Below are 16311 nucleotides of genomic sequence, written 5' to 3'. Positions count from 1 at the left end.
GAGGTTAAAACTGCAGCAGAGTATGGTATTTTCAGTTTTACTACATCCCTTTCAGTGAATCAGCCTAGGTGAGGTCAGATCTTTGCCTCATTTCATTAAAAAATAACAAGGTTGGATATAGTGTGCCATCTGAGATGTAAAAGAGATTAGAAACTCTCTTTTTTTTTCCATGTAAAGTATTTTAACCTGAGTTTTGTTTCTCTTTAGGTTTGGTTGACCTTTACCCACTTCAGAAATAATCTCTATGTAGCTAATGGCCAGTTTATTATATCAAATAACCTGATTAATGCACTTATTTTGAACTGGGATATCTTCTGAAGTATGGCTGTGTCCTCTGAATAAATACAGTTTTATTCAACATGAAAAATCTGAAATGCTAAAAAGAGCTGAAAGAAATGTATCAGCACAGAAATGGGATGTATAATCTAAGGCCTCTCCTCACCTTTGAAACTGCTGCAGGCTTTTATTCACATTATATTAGCAATGATGGAATAACAGGTAATTCTTCCCTATTTGGCAGAAATGTTAAATTGGGAGCTGCGGTTTTACGGTGGATGCTGTTCATTTTCAGTTCCAAAGCGAGTAAGGTTTAGCAATTCATCCACCAGTGTAAGCGCCTTCCAGTTTTATGAAATGCGTTTTTACCACTTAAATAATATGCTCAATCAAAAGGTAATTGTAAGACACTGGCAATGTCATCTTAGCAACATCTTCTGTTGCTAAGATGAAATTAAAAATTACTTTAATTTTGTTTTAATAATTAAAGCCTTGATGAATGAATGTCTGCAATACGTACAATAAAGTTTTTTCTGGCTGTTCACATTCATTGAATGCAATTAAAACCATTGTGCAGGCATTAGAAGGGCCTGACTGACTTGTTTTGAGTTCATTGTGTTTATTGAGATTTACACTATCCCCCCTGTACCATTTTCTGACAGCAGAGAACAAACAAGAATATGCCCCACATGGCCCCCATGAGTGCATTTTATGTTTTGACAACATCGTCTGTCACAGTCACTGATCTCATGCTTGGAATAAATCAAAGCTGTTATCGCACTGCCATGGGAGTCAAAACCCTGATAGAATACAATGTCTACCGCCCAAGTGTTCACTTTTTCTATTTTCATCATGTACAAATGGAGAAAGTGCAATTCTAAAACTCGATTTTATTACCTTGTTTTGATTCAAAGACATATTAAAAGAATTTAAAAAAAAGAAGAAAAAAAAGAAGAAAAAGTAAAAACAGGCGACAAAATATGTGTCAATAAACTCCCAGAATAACTACTGGTATAGAACTATGCATGGCTTCAGATCAAAGTGAGTCCTCCATACTATATACATATACATAGGATCAGGGTGTATCGAGCAGTTTATCAATTACTTGTAACTGTAGAAGCGACACCCTTGCATGTGTTTGTCTTCACTCTATCATGGGACCTGCTCCACTTTCACATGTGTAAAGGTCCATATTCCCTTCATCACACCCGAGAACTGTTGAGGTCGCTCTCATATTGCGCACAGTCCAGGTTCATGTCCTCCCTTTGAATGTGTTCATGCAGGTGTAAGTCCCAGAAAACTTGTGGATTTCTTCAAGTGCAACTTGTGGCACGAAGCTAAAGACAGACGAAAAACACTAGTGTCAGCATGTTAATCGTGAAGTAGAAAATACAGCAATAAAAACAAGATAGCACATGAAATCTCACCTTTTGAGAATGACAAGAGCGTGCATTGTCCATGGCAGGTAGAGGAAAGCCTTGTCAGTTCTGACTGCATCAACAGTCCTCTGGGCAACTACTTCAGGTTTGAGGGGTGGAAAGAGCTGGGGAAACCTGGAAAAAAAAAAAATGACAGTTTGAGATAAAGTGATGTTGTTTCTGGGACACTCTGGGAAAATTTTGATTATATTTTCTATCTGCTTCAAGTTTTATCTGTGCAACCGCTGTTCATAACAAATGCCAGAGCGCAGCTGAATTTGAAATTATGCTGCCATACTTTATCTCGCCAAACTGTACATTTTGGATTTTTGACATACCCAATAACTATTACAAAACAGTGTGAAAGGTCTGATGCAATCATACACCCAGGATGTACATTCAATGTCAAATATGCGAAGCAACGCAGCACCATTTAAAAAAAAAAAGTTTAAAGCAGCTATGTTTTCATGTGATCTCTAAAATCCTAAAATAATTACTAGCCGTCTGTTAAATATCAAGTCATTAGCTGATTTAGTCAAAGTATACAAATTCCTTTTAAAATGTTAAACTATCATTTCTGGTACCGTAAGTCAGAAGAATCATGAATCAGGTGGATTAGGAGAGTATCTTAATACTCGCTTTTGATTTATCCAGTAGTGTGAATGTTTTATCATGATCTATGACGGCGTAGATCATTACAGGGGAAAAGGTTGATAGCCTATAGGATAGATTTTATAGCAACCACAAGCATCTGTACAAAACTCCGTGCCCATTGATCAAATACAGGGCAAGTGAAAACTGACCAGCTGGTTGGCTCTAGACGTAAAGTCAGAAGATTACCAAACTCATTCGATCTTTCCCTTTCTGGACTTTGAATAATAGTTTTCAAAGTAATCCATCCAATAGCTGTGAAGGTATTTCCTTCTGAGCCACAAATGTCAACCTCACACCAGTGATACAGGGAGAGGCATGGAATCTCTAAAGTCAGTAGGATTAACCCTGTAGGGGAATAATAACAATGTTCAGAGTTTGCAGTGCATCCAAAGGTTATTGAGATATTTCAGTCTGAATTTAAGTGTTGGATTTGCTTGATGCATTTCCACTTAAAATTCCTATAAGATTTTGTTCAAGGGACTAGGATACTTCAGATCTACTGTTGTCCAAAGACACAAAATGGGCAAAAGACACAAATTAGTGGGCTGATGTATGGAAAAATGATGCTCGTTTTCTCCAGTAGTATTCATAATAATTCTGGCACCTTCCTGAAATGTTGTCAGGAGATTTGGATAGCTTTTTGTGTACTTTAAAATGTAACTGATTTAAGAAATGAAATATTTTTTGTAACTCACTGCTTTGTTTTCACCAATTACATTAAAGTGGCTTGTTTAGCCACTATTAAACCAGCTCCCTCTGGCTTACTCATCCAACAAAGCATTAGGGTATTAATTTTTCCCAATTGTAACCATATTTTTTGTGATAGATAACCCTAGATAACCCATATTTCTGAACCATGGTATGACGTAAGAATGGTCCACCCTCGCTTCCTTTTGTTGTGTCTTCTCACCTGACTCTCATGCCCTGGAACATCTCTGTATTCGTGTGAAAGGGAAGCACTGTGGTACAGCTGACACCAGGACAGTCCAGCAGGCCCAGTGTCAGGCTCTCCATGAAGGCCAGCGATGAGGCCTTGGAAGTGCAGTAGTCTATGGCCCCAGGGATCGGAGACTGGGACAGGATGGAATTAATGCATACGACATGGCCGTGCTGCAGCTCCAGCATTCGAGGCAGGAAAGCTTTTGTTGTCTAAGACAAAAAGAAGAAAAAGAGACTGTGAAAGGTAGAATGAAGGAAAAAGCGGTGAGGGGTGTAGAAATAGAAGGTGAAATATATTCAGAGTAGAAAGAAGAACAGACAAGAGAAGCAAGCCCACACTGTAACGACAGATTAAATTTCCATTTCCATTTAGTTGATAATTGCATTTCTGTCTGCATATGACATAGTCTTTTGATCTCCATTCAAAATAAAAATGCCATGAGTTTCACAACCCCTCTGATGTTTCAGGGGCTGAGAGGCAATTTGGAAATACCCCACTTAACCTGCCATAATAAGAGTCATGATTGACAAGCCTGTGGCTGCCTACTGCATACGGTGCCATGCTATAATCAAAATATAAAAATGATAAGGATAATCAGCTCAGAGGAATTTCCCTATATTTCCCTGTATTTGCAGGAAAACTGGCTCTGCTACAATGTAATCAAATCTTACCCAGAACTGCCCCATGGTGTTGATGTGTTGGGATTTCAGAAGAGCATCATCATCGCTGTCCATCAGACTCTTGCCATGGACGACTGCTGCGTTGTTCACCAATATCGTAACATCTCCCACCTGAGATTAAAAAGTGCAAGAATAGGAAGAGAAAACCCTGTCAAAAATGTCAAGCATTTGCTGTCTGCTTTCCTGAAATGATATAGTTGTACTCCACAAGAGCTGTCAACATTCCAAGCTCATATTTAGAGATTTGAGATGAAGTGTAATCTATACACACCAGATGGGAGAAAGAGCAGCTCAAAGCAAATATACATACAGACTAGACGGGGAGGCATCTCAGGGAAATATTTTACGATCTGTTGTGTGCAAATTATATTTCTTCTTGTGGAAGCAGATTTATCTTTTCAAAAACACTAAGCTGCCATACCTTTTCTCTAACCACTTTGGCTTGTTTGTAAACTTCCTCCCGATTGGCCACGTCACACAGGAAGTAATGGCACTCAGTTCCAGAGAGGGTAATTTCTTCAGCCGTCTCTTTGAGGCACTTTTCTGTTCTGCCCCACAGGATTACCTGGTAAATAACAAGATGTTAATTTTCTAAACAAACACACGTATAATCAGTAGGAAATTCAGCATCGAGTGCAAAAGAATTTTTTTTTTTTTTTTTTTTTTTTTTTTTACAGTAATCACTCAATTTGTTTTTTTTGGCAGTATAGTGAAAATGAGTTTTTTGAATAGCAATGTTCTTTTTGTTCAGAGAATAGAGAGGGCAATTTCACTCCAACAAATAGTTTTCAAGCAAGATTAAAGGCTCGGGGGTTGGTGGGTGAATGAACTGTCTCTTCATCCACCTGGAGACTAAATGAAGGCTGGTCATTTGAGCAGGGAACATGAGGTTGGATAGAGGTGGGGGACTAGTGATTGGGCAATTAGATCTGTCAGTCTTTGGGGTCAGGGAAAGGTAATGAAATCAGGGGGTGAGCCCTCCTCATCTCTCAAACACAAATTCTCAAAGAGATTACATGGCCTGTTGGGCAGATGAGCCCTGTCATTTCTGGTCAGGGAGTCTGAAAACAGTGCGTGTGTGAAGTGCTGAAGACGCCAGTGTGGGATTTGGCTAGTCGCCCATGACCGAGGTTAATATTTGAGCAAAAAGTCCTCTGGAAAGTGATCTTGTGTATCTCAGAGTCAGAGACTGCGCGTGGGCGCAAGACAGCATGTCTGTTTGCTACCTCGTGGTTCAGCCTGTCATTCTCATTGTTTTACACCAATGAATATGCGTAAACATCCATTTAGTTAGTAGGCAGGATGGATTAGTCTAAGAGATCTAATTAATAAACATGACAAAAGATATTTTAAGACTTAGTTTAAAAAAAAGTGCAAAAGTATGCAAGCATGTTGCACAGTGCAACTCTTGCACAAATTAAACCTGTCATCTTCCAGCAACAGCGTAATTTCACACTGTGCCAATTTAAAATTCACTCAACACTGGTTGAGAGCCAAACATAGCACACTAACAAATACAGTAAAATAACTTTCATATTCACAATCTGGAAATAAAAGAAGTCCCAAATTGCTATGTTGCTCTGTTCTTCCAAGTATTCATGTGTCAAAAACTGTCCAAGGCTAATAGCAGCTGAAGCAGACCAAACACACCAAAATTTTTAGAAACATAAAAGACTGCAGTCTAGAATGTGCTTTTTATGCGCTTCATTTCTTTATCAGATCTGGAGCACTCTGGGTTTGCCTCCCTCTGTGAGTGGCCCTGGTTTGAATTGCTTTTGATTAGGTTTTCTGTTTGCTTCATTTGCAAGCCCATTTGAGTAATCAGTGAAGGCAGACAGGTCTTGATAAATAACTGAAAGCTTTTAATAGGAGTCAGGCAAACAAAGCTGACAGTTCTCATTAAAAGTCAGCACTTACATTGTGCTCTCCTGTTAAAATGTTATTTAATTCATTAAGTTTATCACCCGTCACAACATGCAGGATCCTCAGAGCAAACAAGCACTGGCCAAATTGCTATCTGGACAGAAATGTTAAGAAAACAGTTTTTAATTGACCTTGCACAAGCCCTCTTCGCTATTGTTGATAAACTGGTGATTGTTCTTACTTGGCATGCCTAACAAGACCTAATGTCAACACATGCTGTAAGTAAAAGCCCTTTAATGAAACAAATCTATGTTGCAAAGCTTAAAACAAGACTTTGAAAGGTAGACAGCAGATGTCACTCTATGCAGCTTAAGATATCCCCAACTAGCTCCAGCTACATTACAGTGATACTCTATCACTCGGGCCTGAATATATGGGTGGGTATGAGCCCTCCTTTTCACACCCATTGTATGGGCAAGCAGAGAGGCAGCACATAGAGGGGGCAGCAGGAGTTCAGGAGGCAGTCGCCTGCCGCTGTCTAATTACTGCGGAGACAGCAAGGTCAGTTGCAGGGCAATACCCAGCTGGGAGTGGTGTGCTTCCCGCCTCCAGCGCAACACAAGCACACCCACACAAACCTGTTGTCAGTGACTTGCTTCGGTTCATCTTCTTTGCAGAGATCTCCAAGTAATGTTAACAACCACATATAAAAGGAAAGAAAAAACGTGTAAACATTTTCCTCCCGAGTTGGTGGTGCTTTTAGGGAGGCTGCAAAATAATTAAACGAGCTCTGAAGAAATATACCATTTTAATTTTCTGAGTATTTACTGGGATTGTTATGAAAGACCCCTCACTGTGTTATTGGTTGCCTTTTTCTATTTTTTTGCCTCACGCTGGCGCTGCTCTCCCCTAATAGTACAGAATAAGACATGGCTCCCCTCCTGGGTCTCCAGCTTTTCATCTTGACTAATTTCCTCCGTTGACATTGAAGTCAGTCTTCCTTACAATGTGAAAAAACTAAAACCTAAGCAGAGGCGAAGGTAATTCTGGCTACTACTGACAAAGAGGCTCAAACAAGAGTTAGCGTAAGTTCGCAGAGGTCAGCCCTATTCACAATTATCCTTTTAGCATCTCTTTAGGCAGGGAGTAATTGTCATACACATTACCACAGGTGTTGTTTTCAAAGCCTTCACACCTTGATAATGCCCAACAAAAGGGTGCTGAAAAGCATGGTGACATCCATTGTTACGCAGCTGCAAAGTGAAGCTTTTAAAACCCACTGGTTTCTTCTAGCTCGTTCCCCAAGGAGATGGCATTGAAAGACAGAAGGAGGCAGTTAGTGTTTCATTGAGCTTTTAGCAATGTTTTCAAGCTGCTGAAATTGCACCTTAAGAGATCATCTGAGACGTGGCGCCTGTGTCACTCGTATGTATAATTGCAACCCAAAGCTATCAGCTGGGCTGCTCAACATGGGTAGAAATTACCACAATTTTCTTCCACGTGTAATGATGACTCCCATCTGAGGTGATCAAAAATAGAGCTACTCTGTATTGATACATTGCTGCTACAGGGCCACCAGCGACTCATCTGGCACTCAGCTGTGTAATGTTCACTCAGTAGGATTGGTAGACAAACCACAGCTGGAAATTTTGAACTGAGGTTACCCTGACCTGCAATGAAGACAAGCTGTGTGTGTGTGTGTGTGTGTGTGTGTGTAGTCACCAGAGCATTTTAGGAACAAGAGAAAGCTCCTTGTTAAGGGGATGAGGGATAGTGAGGGAGGTGGGACATGGAAGGTTAATTGTTGTGATGGATGAGGTGATTTCCAATGAAAATTTGAATTTATAATTTATTTTATCTTGGTGATTTATTTAGGAGTAAACCAAGCAACTTTAAGCGTCATGATATGGACTATTCCAACTCATGTCATCAATATAAACTTGTTGTTTTCAGGTAACCTACATATTTTGCTATACATTAATATTCATTTCCAGCTGTATAAAACAATGACAAATCTTTTTTTTCTGTTTACATTGCATTGTGTCTTGAGTATGGAAGATTTGACCCACATATATTCCATGATAAGTATGCATTTTAGTTACTGTAACTGGTTAAAAGAAACAAAAAAAGATAACAGAATGTGTTCCTTGTTATTGTTTCGCAAACACACCCCACAAAACAATATCTCGTGAACTCATGCTATCCTTGAAAACAACAACAACTTATCTGTTATTTATTAAGAACATTATGAAGTCTTTTGTTGTGGCATGCTAGTAGACGCTACAGTCTTATGGAGACTGCTCAAAAATGGCAAGAAGCTACAATAGAGAAATATCAGAGCTGCATTGACTTGAAGCAGTTTCAGTTAAATTTTATGCACTCTAAAATAAACAAACAGCCACATATGTAAAGCCACGGTTAATGTATAGTTTTTACAGCTAAATCTTTGGATGATGCACTTTCTGTGTAAGGCAAAACGCAAAAATCACCCTGGACCCAAGCAGAATGAATGTCAGCTCAGTACCACACTCAATCATATCAAGCAGCCATAAATGCTGTCCAGACCTGCCCTCTGGTTGACCCAAGCTGTTGTGCAATACCTGAACAAAAATTGTCACCGGTCTTACTGGACAACTAGGTTACTTGGAGGTCGTGATCCCTGCTTTTATAGAACATTGAAACAGCAATACACGTGGGGCAGGGGAGACCAGACTGACCAGGCTACCTGGTGAGGGATGAGGGGGGTGGTTTTGATAAAAGCTGAAAATATAACTTAATATATGACCAAAACAAATTGCTCAGAAAGTAATTTAATCTCGTTGTTAATAATGTGCTGATCTGAAAGGAGTGGAAGGAGGAAAGGTATGTTATCGACTTACCTTTCTGGCCCCATGCTTGGCAAACTCTTTGGCCAGGTGTCGTCCGATGCCTCGTCCTCCACCAGTGATCAATACCACCTCCTTGGTGAGGTCTTTCCGTCTGCTTGGCAACAGCAACATCAAACTTGCTCTTACTATACAGTAGAGGATTTGAACCGGGAAAAGAAGCATACGACACACGCTCTTCAGCTCCATTTCGGAACGTGCTCACGGATAGTCTGTAAGTATGTTTACGCTGCAAGTTTACGTGCACCGCAGATATCCGCCAACAGTGAACTGAGTGCGCAGACAGCGACTTCTGAGCTCCTGCAACTTTACCCGCATGCAAACAATATCATCTGCACTGTTGCATAACTAATCCACAGGCGAGAGATTTTTTTTTTTTAAACAGAACAGTGTGACTTGAAGAGCTCTGACAGTCTACATGCATCACGCTCACGAAATCAGTGAGTGATCAGTCATTGCGCCTGTCAACTACCGTCGAGGAGTACAAACGTGAAACACAAGTCCAGGCGACGCTCCGTAGTGCGCGCTACTCTGTGCTTTGGTGTTGCGTTCCTGTTCTGTTCTGTCCTGTCCTGCCTTATATATTACCGCCTCTGCCCTGGTTCGGAACTTCCACTAGTGAAAGGAACTGGATGAACCTAAATAGGAGGTTTGTAAGGGCATTAATCCTGATTGACATGTTAAGTAGGGATGAATTTTGCTCCAGTGCCCGTCTGCCCTGAGTGGCTGCGCACTTGCCTCTTCCACACCCCTTCATGTGGCTACAACAGCGTTTCTCAACATGTGGTCTAGGTCCTCACAGTGGTCGCCGAGCAGCGAGGGTCCCAGCTGGGACCCCAAACTCTCACTTCAGTTTCACTGATCCGAACTTCACCTCGTTACATAACGCTGGCCACAGAAGAACAATGATGTTGCAATCACAGGTCTCACTGACTGTTGCGAGTCAGTACAAAATATTCTTATATAATAGCGCCAGATGAATGACTGCCATCGTCAACAATGCCTAATGCCAGTTCTATTAAATTAATTAAATGAAACAAATAAAGAGAGGAAACAAAGAATCAGCTGAGCACCAAACAAACACATAGCTGATAAAGCCCCTAACACATTTGTAACCTCAATAAAAAAAAATCAGGTCTGGATTGTGTCAAAATCTAAAGTCATGTATTTCCTCCACTTTAATGTGCTAGGTTTATTTAAAAAAAAGTGAACATGTTATTTGATTGGACAGTGTGTTTGTACATTTGTAATGGTTTCCAACTGTTGGTATAAAGCGCCACTAGTTGTTTGAACCCAGTCTGTTGTGGTAACAGTATTTTTGAAGCACGCTATATTTTTTCTGCATGTGACAATGCAGTTTGGGAAATAGGTCAGCCCGGTCTCAGAAGCTTGGAAGGATGACAACAATAAAACCGCATGAATACCTCCTAAACAAATCTTGTGAATTCACGAGCCTCAGACAAGATTCCAGTCTGTGATGTTTGGCCCTGGCACTGTGATTTTTACTGGGCAATGCTGAATACAAGACTTTTTCAGCAACTGGGATGGGTTTAGCCTCACAATGGTTGCTTTGTGCAAGGCTCAGTTACTTAGGGAAGACAGAGAGGCTCTCGGGGGCTGCTAAAAACTCCAAGACAACACGACTCCAGATGCTGTCTTTATTTTGCAAATTTCTGAGGTTTACAAAATGCAGATTCAAAGTCGAGAGCCCACTGGAGCTTATGCCAAAGCATATTCCACTGAAGAGATGTCGAATACAGGTCAGTGAATTTGCTAAAACATCATAGTACACATTGCAGTCACTGGCAAATATGTTTAAGCTGCCCACAGAATGCCACAGTGTAAACAGACTGTTTTTCAGAGTATCCTGTTTATTTATACTCATGCTATCACTGCCATCTACAGATCAACAGTGAAAGTTCAGATAAGGGTCTTTTCAGTCAGCCTTCATGCATCTTTGAGTATTTTCTTCCCTTAGACGCTAGACAATAAATTTGCTTCTCATTGCCACGCACAGGCATGAGCAACAGAGCTCATGTAGGAGTCAATATGTTCAAATAAACCTGAAAACACATGCAGACACACACCCACACACACACACACACACACACACACACACACACACATTAGAACCACAGAAAAATGTGAAAATGTTAGTAGGTGTTGGAAGGTATTTTAATGGGAACTATGGAAATGAAAGTAATTAAAAAGCTGCTCTATTAACATAAAATATTTTTTGCAATATCCATAGAGGAACAATATGGTTTCCTTGGGAAACATGTAATTCGTTTGACTACACAATATGTTGAAGGATATAATTATTTTCCTGGGCAGCAGGCAGCTAAAAATGTCATTAAGTGAGAGCAAGGTCAGAATGCATTGCAGGCGGTTGTGGGAGGGGTGAAAAGAGGCTGAAAGCAGGTACATAAAACATTTACTCCTAATGACTTACCTTCAGCAGAGCAGACCAGCAACACCATGGACATCGGCTCGGCAATTTTAATAATTGGCTTCGCTGCTCTTGTTGCAGCCTTCCTTCTTCTGGTAATTGGACTTGTGTACGCTGAGCTGATGAATTCAGACGTTCCTTGTGGGGTTGCAAATAGAGGGAAACTGCGCATGGTTCATGGATTGTTTGTTGGTATTGCAGTCGTGGTGAGTATCAGTATCTGCAAAAGTGTTAGTGCTTAGTTTTGTATGTTGCCTGTATGGAATCATATCTGGTTTTGTTAACTTTTTAAAATATTCAACTTATCCTTTAGGTTAAACGCCTCTTGTGGAGAATAAAATGTACTCTTTTAGGTCATATGTGGATATCCTTCCTTCGTCCTCCAACACCTGATAAAGCTTACATCAGAGAAATTTTAGATAAGAAATCATAACCAACAAAGGTGCAAAGACAAAGTCATGTGTTCCGCTTCTTTGATGTTGTCATGAATGGTTGTTTTTTTTCAACCAAATAACCTTCACTTTGACTTTATCTATCAGGGTTGTATATATTTTTGTCTCCTATTTGTTGTAAGTCTTTTGTTTCTCTCCTGCCAGGCTCGGATCCTACATCGGCTGGGCATTTGTCATCAGGTTAGCTTTACCCGATGGTTCGTGGCCTGTTTTCTCTCTCACCTGAAACAAGTTCCCGCTGGTCTGCGAGTGAAGGACATGACATTCTCAGAGGTGCCAGTGCGAGTATATGAACCTACCTCTGTGTGTGACGGCTTGAGGAGAGGTCTAATGTATTTCCATGGAGGCGGATGGATATTGGGAAGTATAGGTATATGATGTTACAGTCATTTGCTTAACTAAAATAAAAATGCTCAAATACAAGTAAAACCTGACTTCCTCACATTTACAGTCAGTAATTTTATGACAGTGGAACTGAATTTTAAGCAGCTTGAACTATAAGTAAAAACTATTTTCATTTGAGCGGTATGCAGCATAAGAAAGTTTCAAAATTCCGAAATACTACAAAATTGCACCCAAGTGTAATATTTTTCAGCACAGGTGCAGAAAGGACAAAGATGTGTCACCTTCTGTTTGTGGCTATTTATGGCTTCTTTTCTGCGACGAAAATCTTTTAATAACTCTATCCTACTAATCCTGAACAGATTCTGTTGATGAAGTGTGTCGGCATATTGCCATTGAATCTGACACCACTGTGATATCTGTTGGGTATTTACACTTTTTCCCCACTCCATATACAAATAGTAAATCTATTTTAACCACCATGTAGCTACAACTTAACATACTGCTCCTTTTCCTTTCACCCCTCTTAGATACCGATTAGCCCCTGAGCACAGGTATCCTGCCCAGCTGGATGATTGTGAGAAAGCAACGTGTCACTTCCTGTCTGTGGCTGAGACAGAGTTCGGGGTGGACTCTCACAGAGTGGCAGTTGGAGGGGACAGCACTGGGGCTAACCTGGCAGCAGCACTGTGCCAAAGGCTGGCGTGCAGTGAGGACCGACATCCGCCATTCCCTTGCGCTCAGGTCCTCATTTACCCAGCCCTGCAGATGGCAGATTTCAACTTGCCTTCCTACCAGCAAAATCATGCTGTGCCCATATTGTTTCGTGGCCGGATGGCATTCTACTTCCTGCAATATCTCAATGGAGATGTTTCTCTGTGCCAAGAAGTGCTGGAAGGTAACCATGTCCCCACTGAGCTCAGGCCACGCTACGAACTATGGTTATCCCCTTCCAACTTACCTCCTGAGTGCCTCACACGTGGTTTCTATAAGCACCCAAGCCCAGAATATGATGGGGAGGTGTATCACGCAATTAAAGAGGGTTTGGAACCTGAGGTTTCCCCTTTACTGGCAGACGATGCTCTCATTCAGAAAACCCCACGAACCTTCATCCTTACCTGTGAATATGATGTCCTGAGGGATGATGGGATTCTTTACAGGAAGCGACTTCTGGACCTGGGAAAGGATGTCACCTGGCAGCATGTGCTAGATGGCTTTCATGGCATGATTAACTTTTTTAACCAGGGCTGGCTCACATTTCCCTCTGCAGTGCAAGTTGTGGATGGTGCTGTTCACTATATAAAAACACTGTGAGGGTAATAAATAAGATCCTGCAATAAACTTTATTCTACTTCCCATCTTGTCTTACATTTGAATAAACAAATGTGCCTCCAGTGTTTGTCATTACCATTATACTGTTCACAGAAGCCCCCCCCCTCCAAATTCATTCCATTCCAAAAATGAAAAGTAGCCCAAGGAAACCAAGTCTGCATACAATATTCTGGCACCTTTTTAACAATACAGAGCAGGCAACTAAAAGGTAAATGCCATTCCTTAACTTTAGGAAATGTATTTCATTTTAACAAAGATGTAAGACATCTTCTATTTGCTTCCAGGACACTCTGCTTGCTTTACCCACAGTGTTTGCTGTACCCATGGCAACAGAGCTCTTTTTCCCCTCCACTGCTGAAGCGATTATGTAGTCAGGTGAATACACCTACATGCTATCCATTTGACTAGTTAAACTAGCTCCAGCAGGGCTTTAGATTTCCCAGGTGTGTTTGATACTGGGCAAAGTATGAACCAGAAAGCCAATGCACAGGATAAATGGGCCCAAACCGGATGGAGAATAGAGCAGAAGTATGCAAACAAAGTGTTGTTAGGCAACTGGGCTGAAGAAAGACTTCAGGTAGGCATATTGTCTGTTTACGACATGCTTTACTCTACAGTGTGATAATGCAGCATTTCGATTCAGGCTTTCCAACTCTATATCACAGTATGAAAAACATGTTTTTCCAATCTAAACATACAATTTCACCTCAGCCTGAGAACACAGACTTTCTATGTCTTTTCATGCTGTGTCTAAAACATAATACTACATTAATGGCAGCCCGCCAACATTTTTTTAGAACCTGAGTTGGTAGTCAGATCTATAACAAAGTGATTAGGCGGCCTCAGTTCAGCTACATCAGCACAGCCTCCTGGTGGGCGAGAGCTGGAGACTAATTGCATTGATGTGAGTTTTGGCCATAGGCTGCTGGTTCAGGATTTGTGAGGAGAAATGACTTAAGGAATACTGTACAGCAGGTCAATTGTGAAATGTGAGCTCTGCTGATCCTTATGCTGGGATCATTGCTCAAGTCCCTGTATATCCCCCTTGCTCAGTCCACTTTGTGATGTCTGTTTATTCTCTCCGACACAGTTCACTCGCAAGCCAAAGATAGCCTACAGCACCAGTTCTGTAGACTACCGACCCCACAGGGATTTCAAGCCAGACATCTCTGAGAGAAGATCTGCCCTGCTGAGAGCTGAGGTCAGCCTTTAACTGCTCATTCATGGTATTATCACCAATTGAATGCCTGTCAAAAGCCTGCAAGTCAGGGGTTTTTTCCCCGCTAGAGTGTGAACACTTCTGCATAATACTGATGGCCAAGATAAAGGCCTGTGATAAAACTCTTTATGAAAGCAAGTTTCTGTTCAGACTCAGCAGCAATGAAAAATGTGTAAAATCATCAATCCTACTGGGGACATACTATAGGGTTAGTTGGAGCAATTTGCCGCTGTCACATGGTGAGCCTCTTGAAGATTATTGAAAAAGAACAGGTCATGCCCTCTATATCTTAATCCAGAGAAGGCCACTGTGTGAAGGCTACGTTAAGATCTCTCTATATTGTTATCCAGGGGCTTCCATCTAAGACGATTTTTGGGCACCATGACCCGCCATCCTCACATTATCTGGTCACACAGTATGCGGAAAGCTACGGGCGTAACCTCATCAATGCTTTGCCCACTCTGCAACACAGACATGCAGACAACTTGACACAAAAGCCCGAGAGGTCTGACCAGCTGACTTCTGGTAAGTTCCATGCCAACACTGCCAGAAGGCAGAGATTATACATGGGAAATGACTTTGTACATTAAGCCATTACAAGGAGTATGAGTGCAGTGCAAACATAAGTGCATTAAATCTTGTATGAACAAAATACATCAGCAGTTGAGCTCATGAACAATTAACCTGGGGTGGGTCCAGATGCCTTTTTATAGTTCCAAATCAGCCACCGATGTAATTAATGGCTGCAGTAACATGGCAGTTAATGTGCTCTTCTTTTACAGCACTTCCAAACAACTTTGGCCCGCTGCAGACCACAAATCACCATTTTGAAATACAGCAGTCACACCTTCCATCTCTGACTGAGTACAGGTCAGCATACCAGAGGCAACCACTTAGTGCCTTCTGCCAGAGCCGCTTTGCCAAGGCTTCACACATGCTCTCCAGCCACCTCTATGAAGCCAATCGTAACAACAAGGATCTGGATCTGAGACAGCACTTGATCCTACAAGTCCCGGATCATTATTTCAGCCTATGTCCACCATCACAACAGGCTTAATTTCAGTATTGTAGCTATGAAACTGCCTCCAATACTGGTTAATTTAGAAGCTGTGTTTGTGAATTCCCTTTTTCCGTAGTTGGCAACAAGTAAAACCCTAACTCAACAGACCATTTGGGGAAATCAAATGGATTTTAAAAAATTAAAGACAATTCTCATTACCTTGTGAGGACTACTGTAGATTTACGCTGGTGAGTTGCTTTAGCATTTAAATGTGTGGGAGGGAGAAAGGGATGGGACTATAAATTATCTCCACCCTTTCAGAGCATAATTACATGCAAGTTCTTTCTCTGCGCAGAGTGTATGTGAAACTGGAAATGGGCTGTTAGTATTACTCTAGATACTCTGCGGGAGAAATAAATAAATAAAAATACTGTTGATGCCAGAACTGACCTGGGTATTTAGGTAAAACAGAAGCAATGAGTCATCCAAGGCAATGTCTGAAGGGATGTGTCTAACTCCCATTCCATTAGGTGTTTAATTACAGAGAATCAAAGTGTTTAATTAGGAAGAATCAAAGATGCTTATGTTTGATGGTCCACCATCTGCGTCTGCCTCCTTTTTTCCCACTTGCCTGCTGCCTTCCAGTGTAGCTCTGTTTCACCCACTGTTAGCTAGTTAGTCTCTCTACTGTGCTGCTGATGCCCGTGTGTCACATGACACCCTTGGGTTATGAGAAATCTTCAACACAACACGTCTTACCAAAGAACGGCTGTATTAGCCTCTGAGCCACACGATGGTGCT

At 41.2% G+C, this 16311-nt stretch overlaps 3 protein-coding genes across 3 annotated transcripts; 2 read left to right on the top strand and 1 right to left on the bottom strand.

The window, feature by feature from the left end:
* Positions 1 to 885: 885 nt before the first annotated feature.
* Positions 886 to 9436, bottom strand: dhrs3b (dehydrogenase/reductase (SDR family) member 3b). The gene is made up of 6 exons (XM_085407250.1): positions 8711 to 9436; positions 4390 to 4533; positions 3960 to 4079; positions 3259 to 3497; positions 1704 to 1829; positions 886 to 1613 (listed from the first exon to the last, which is right to left on the bottom strand). The coding sequence occupies exons 1-6, from the start codon at positions 8903 to 8905 to the stop codon at positions 1529 to 1531; spliced, it is 909 nt and encodes a 302-aa protein (XP_085263376.1). The 5' UTR covers positions 8906 to 9436; the 3' UTR covers positions 886 to 1528.
* Positions 9437 to 9583: 147 nt separating this feature from the next.
* Positions 9584 to 13458, top strand: aadacl4 (arylacetamide deacetylase-like 4). The gene is made up of 5 exons (XM_085407248.1): positions 9584 to 10476; positions 11247 to 11371; positions 11762 to 11987; positions 12322 to 12385; positions 12490 to 13458. The coding sequence occupies exons 1-5, from the start codon at positions 10404 to 10406 to the stop codon at positions 13271 to 13273; spliced, it is 1272 nt and encodes a 423-aa protein (XP_085263374.1). The 5' UTR covers positions 9584 to 10403; the 3' UTR covers positions 13274 to 13458.
* A 277-nt stretch (positions 13459 to 13735) lies between these two features.
* Positions 13736 to 15567, top strand: cfap107 (cilia and flagella associated protein 107). The gene is made up of 4 exons (XM_085408012.1): positions 13736 to 13868; positions 14382 to 14492; positions 14861 to 15035; positions 15293 to 15567. Exons 1-4 carry the CDS (start codon positions 13758 to 13760, stop codon positions 15565 to 15567), a joined length of 672 nt encoding a protein of 223 aa, XP_085264138.1. The 5' UTR covers positions 13736 to 13757.
* The last annotated feature ends 744 nt before the right edge of the window (positions 15568 to 16311 follow it).

This window comes from Rhamphochromis longiceps, linkage group LG5, assembly GCF_057381845.1.
Source record: "Rhamphochromis longiceps isolate RC_006_pf linkage group LG5, R_longiceps_female_GT1.1, whole genome shotgun sequence".
NCBI lineage: Eukaryota > Metazoa > Chordata > Actinopteri > Cichliformes > Cichlidae > Rhamphochromis > Rhamphochromis longiceps.
This window is presented reverse-complemented; position numbering and strand designations above follow the sequence as displayed.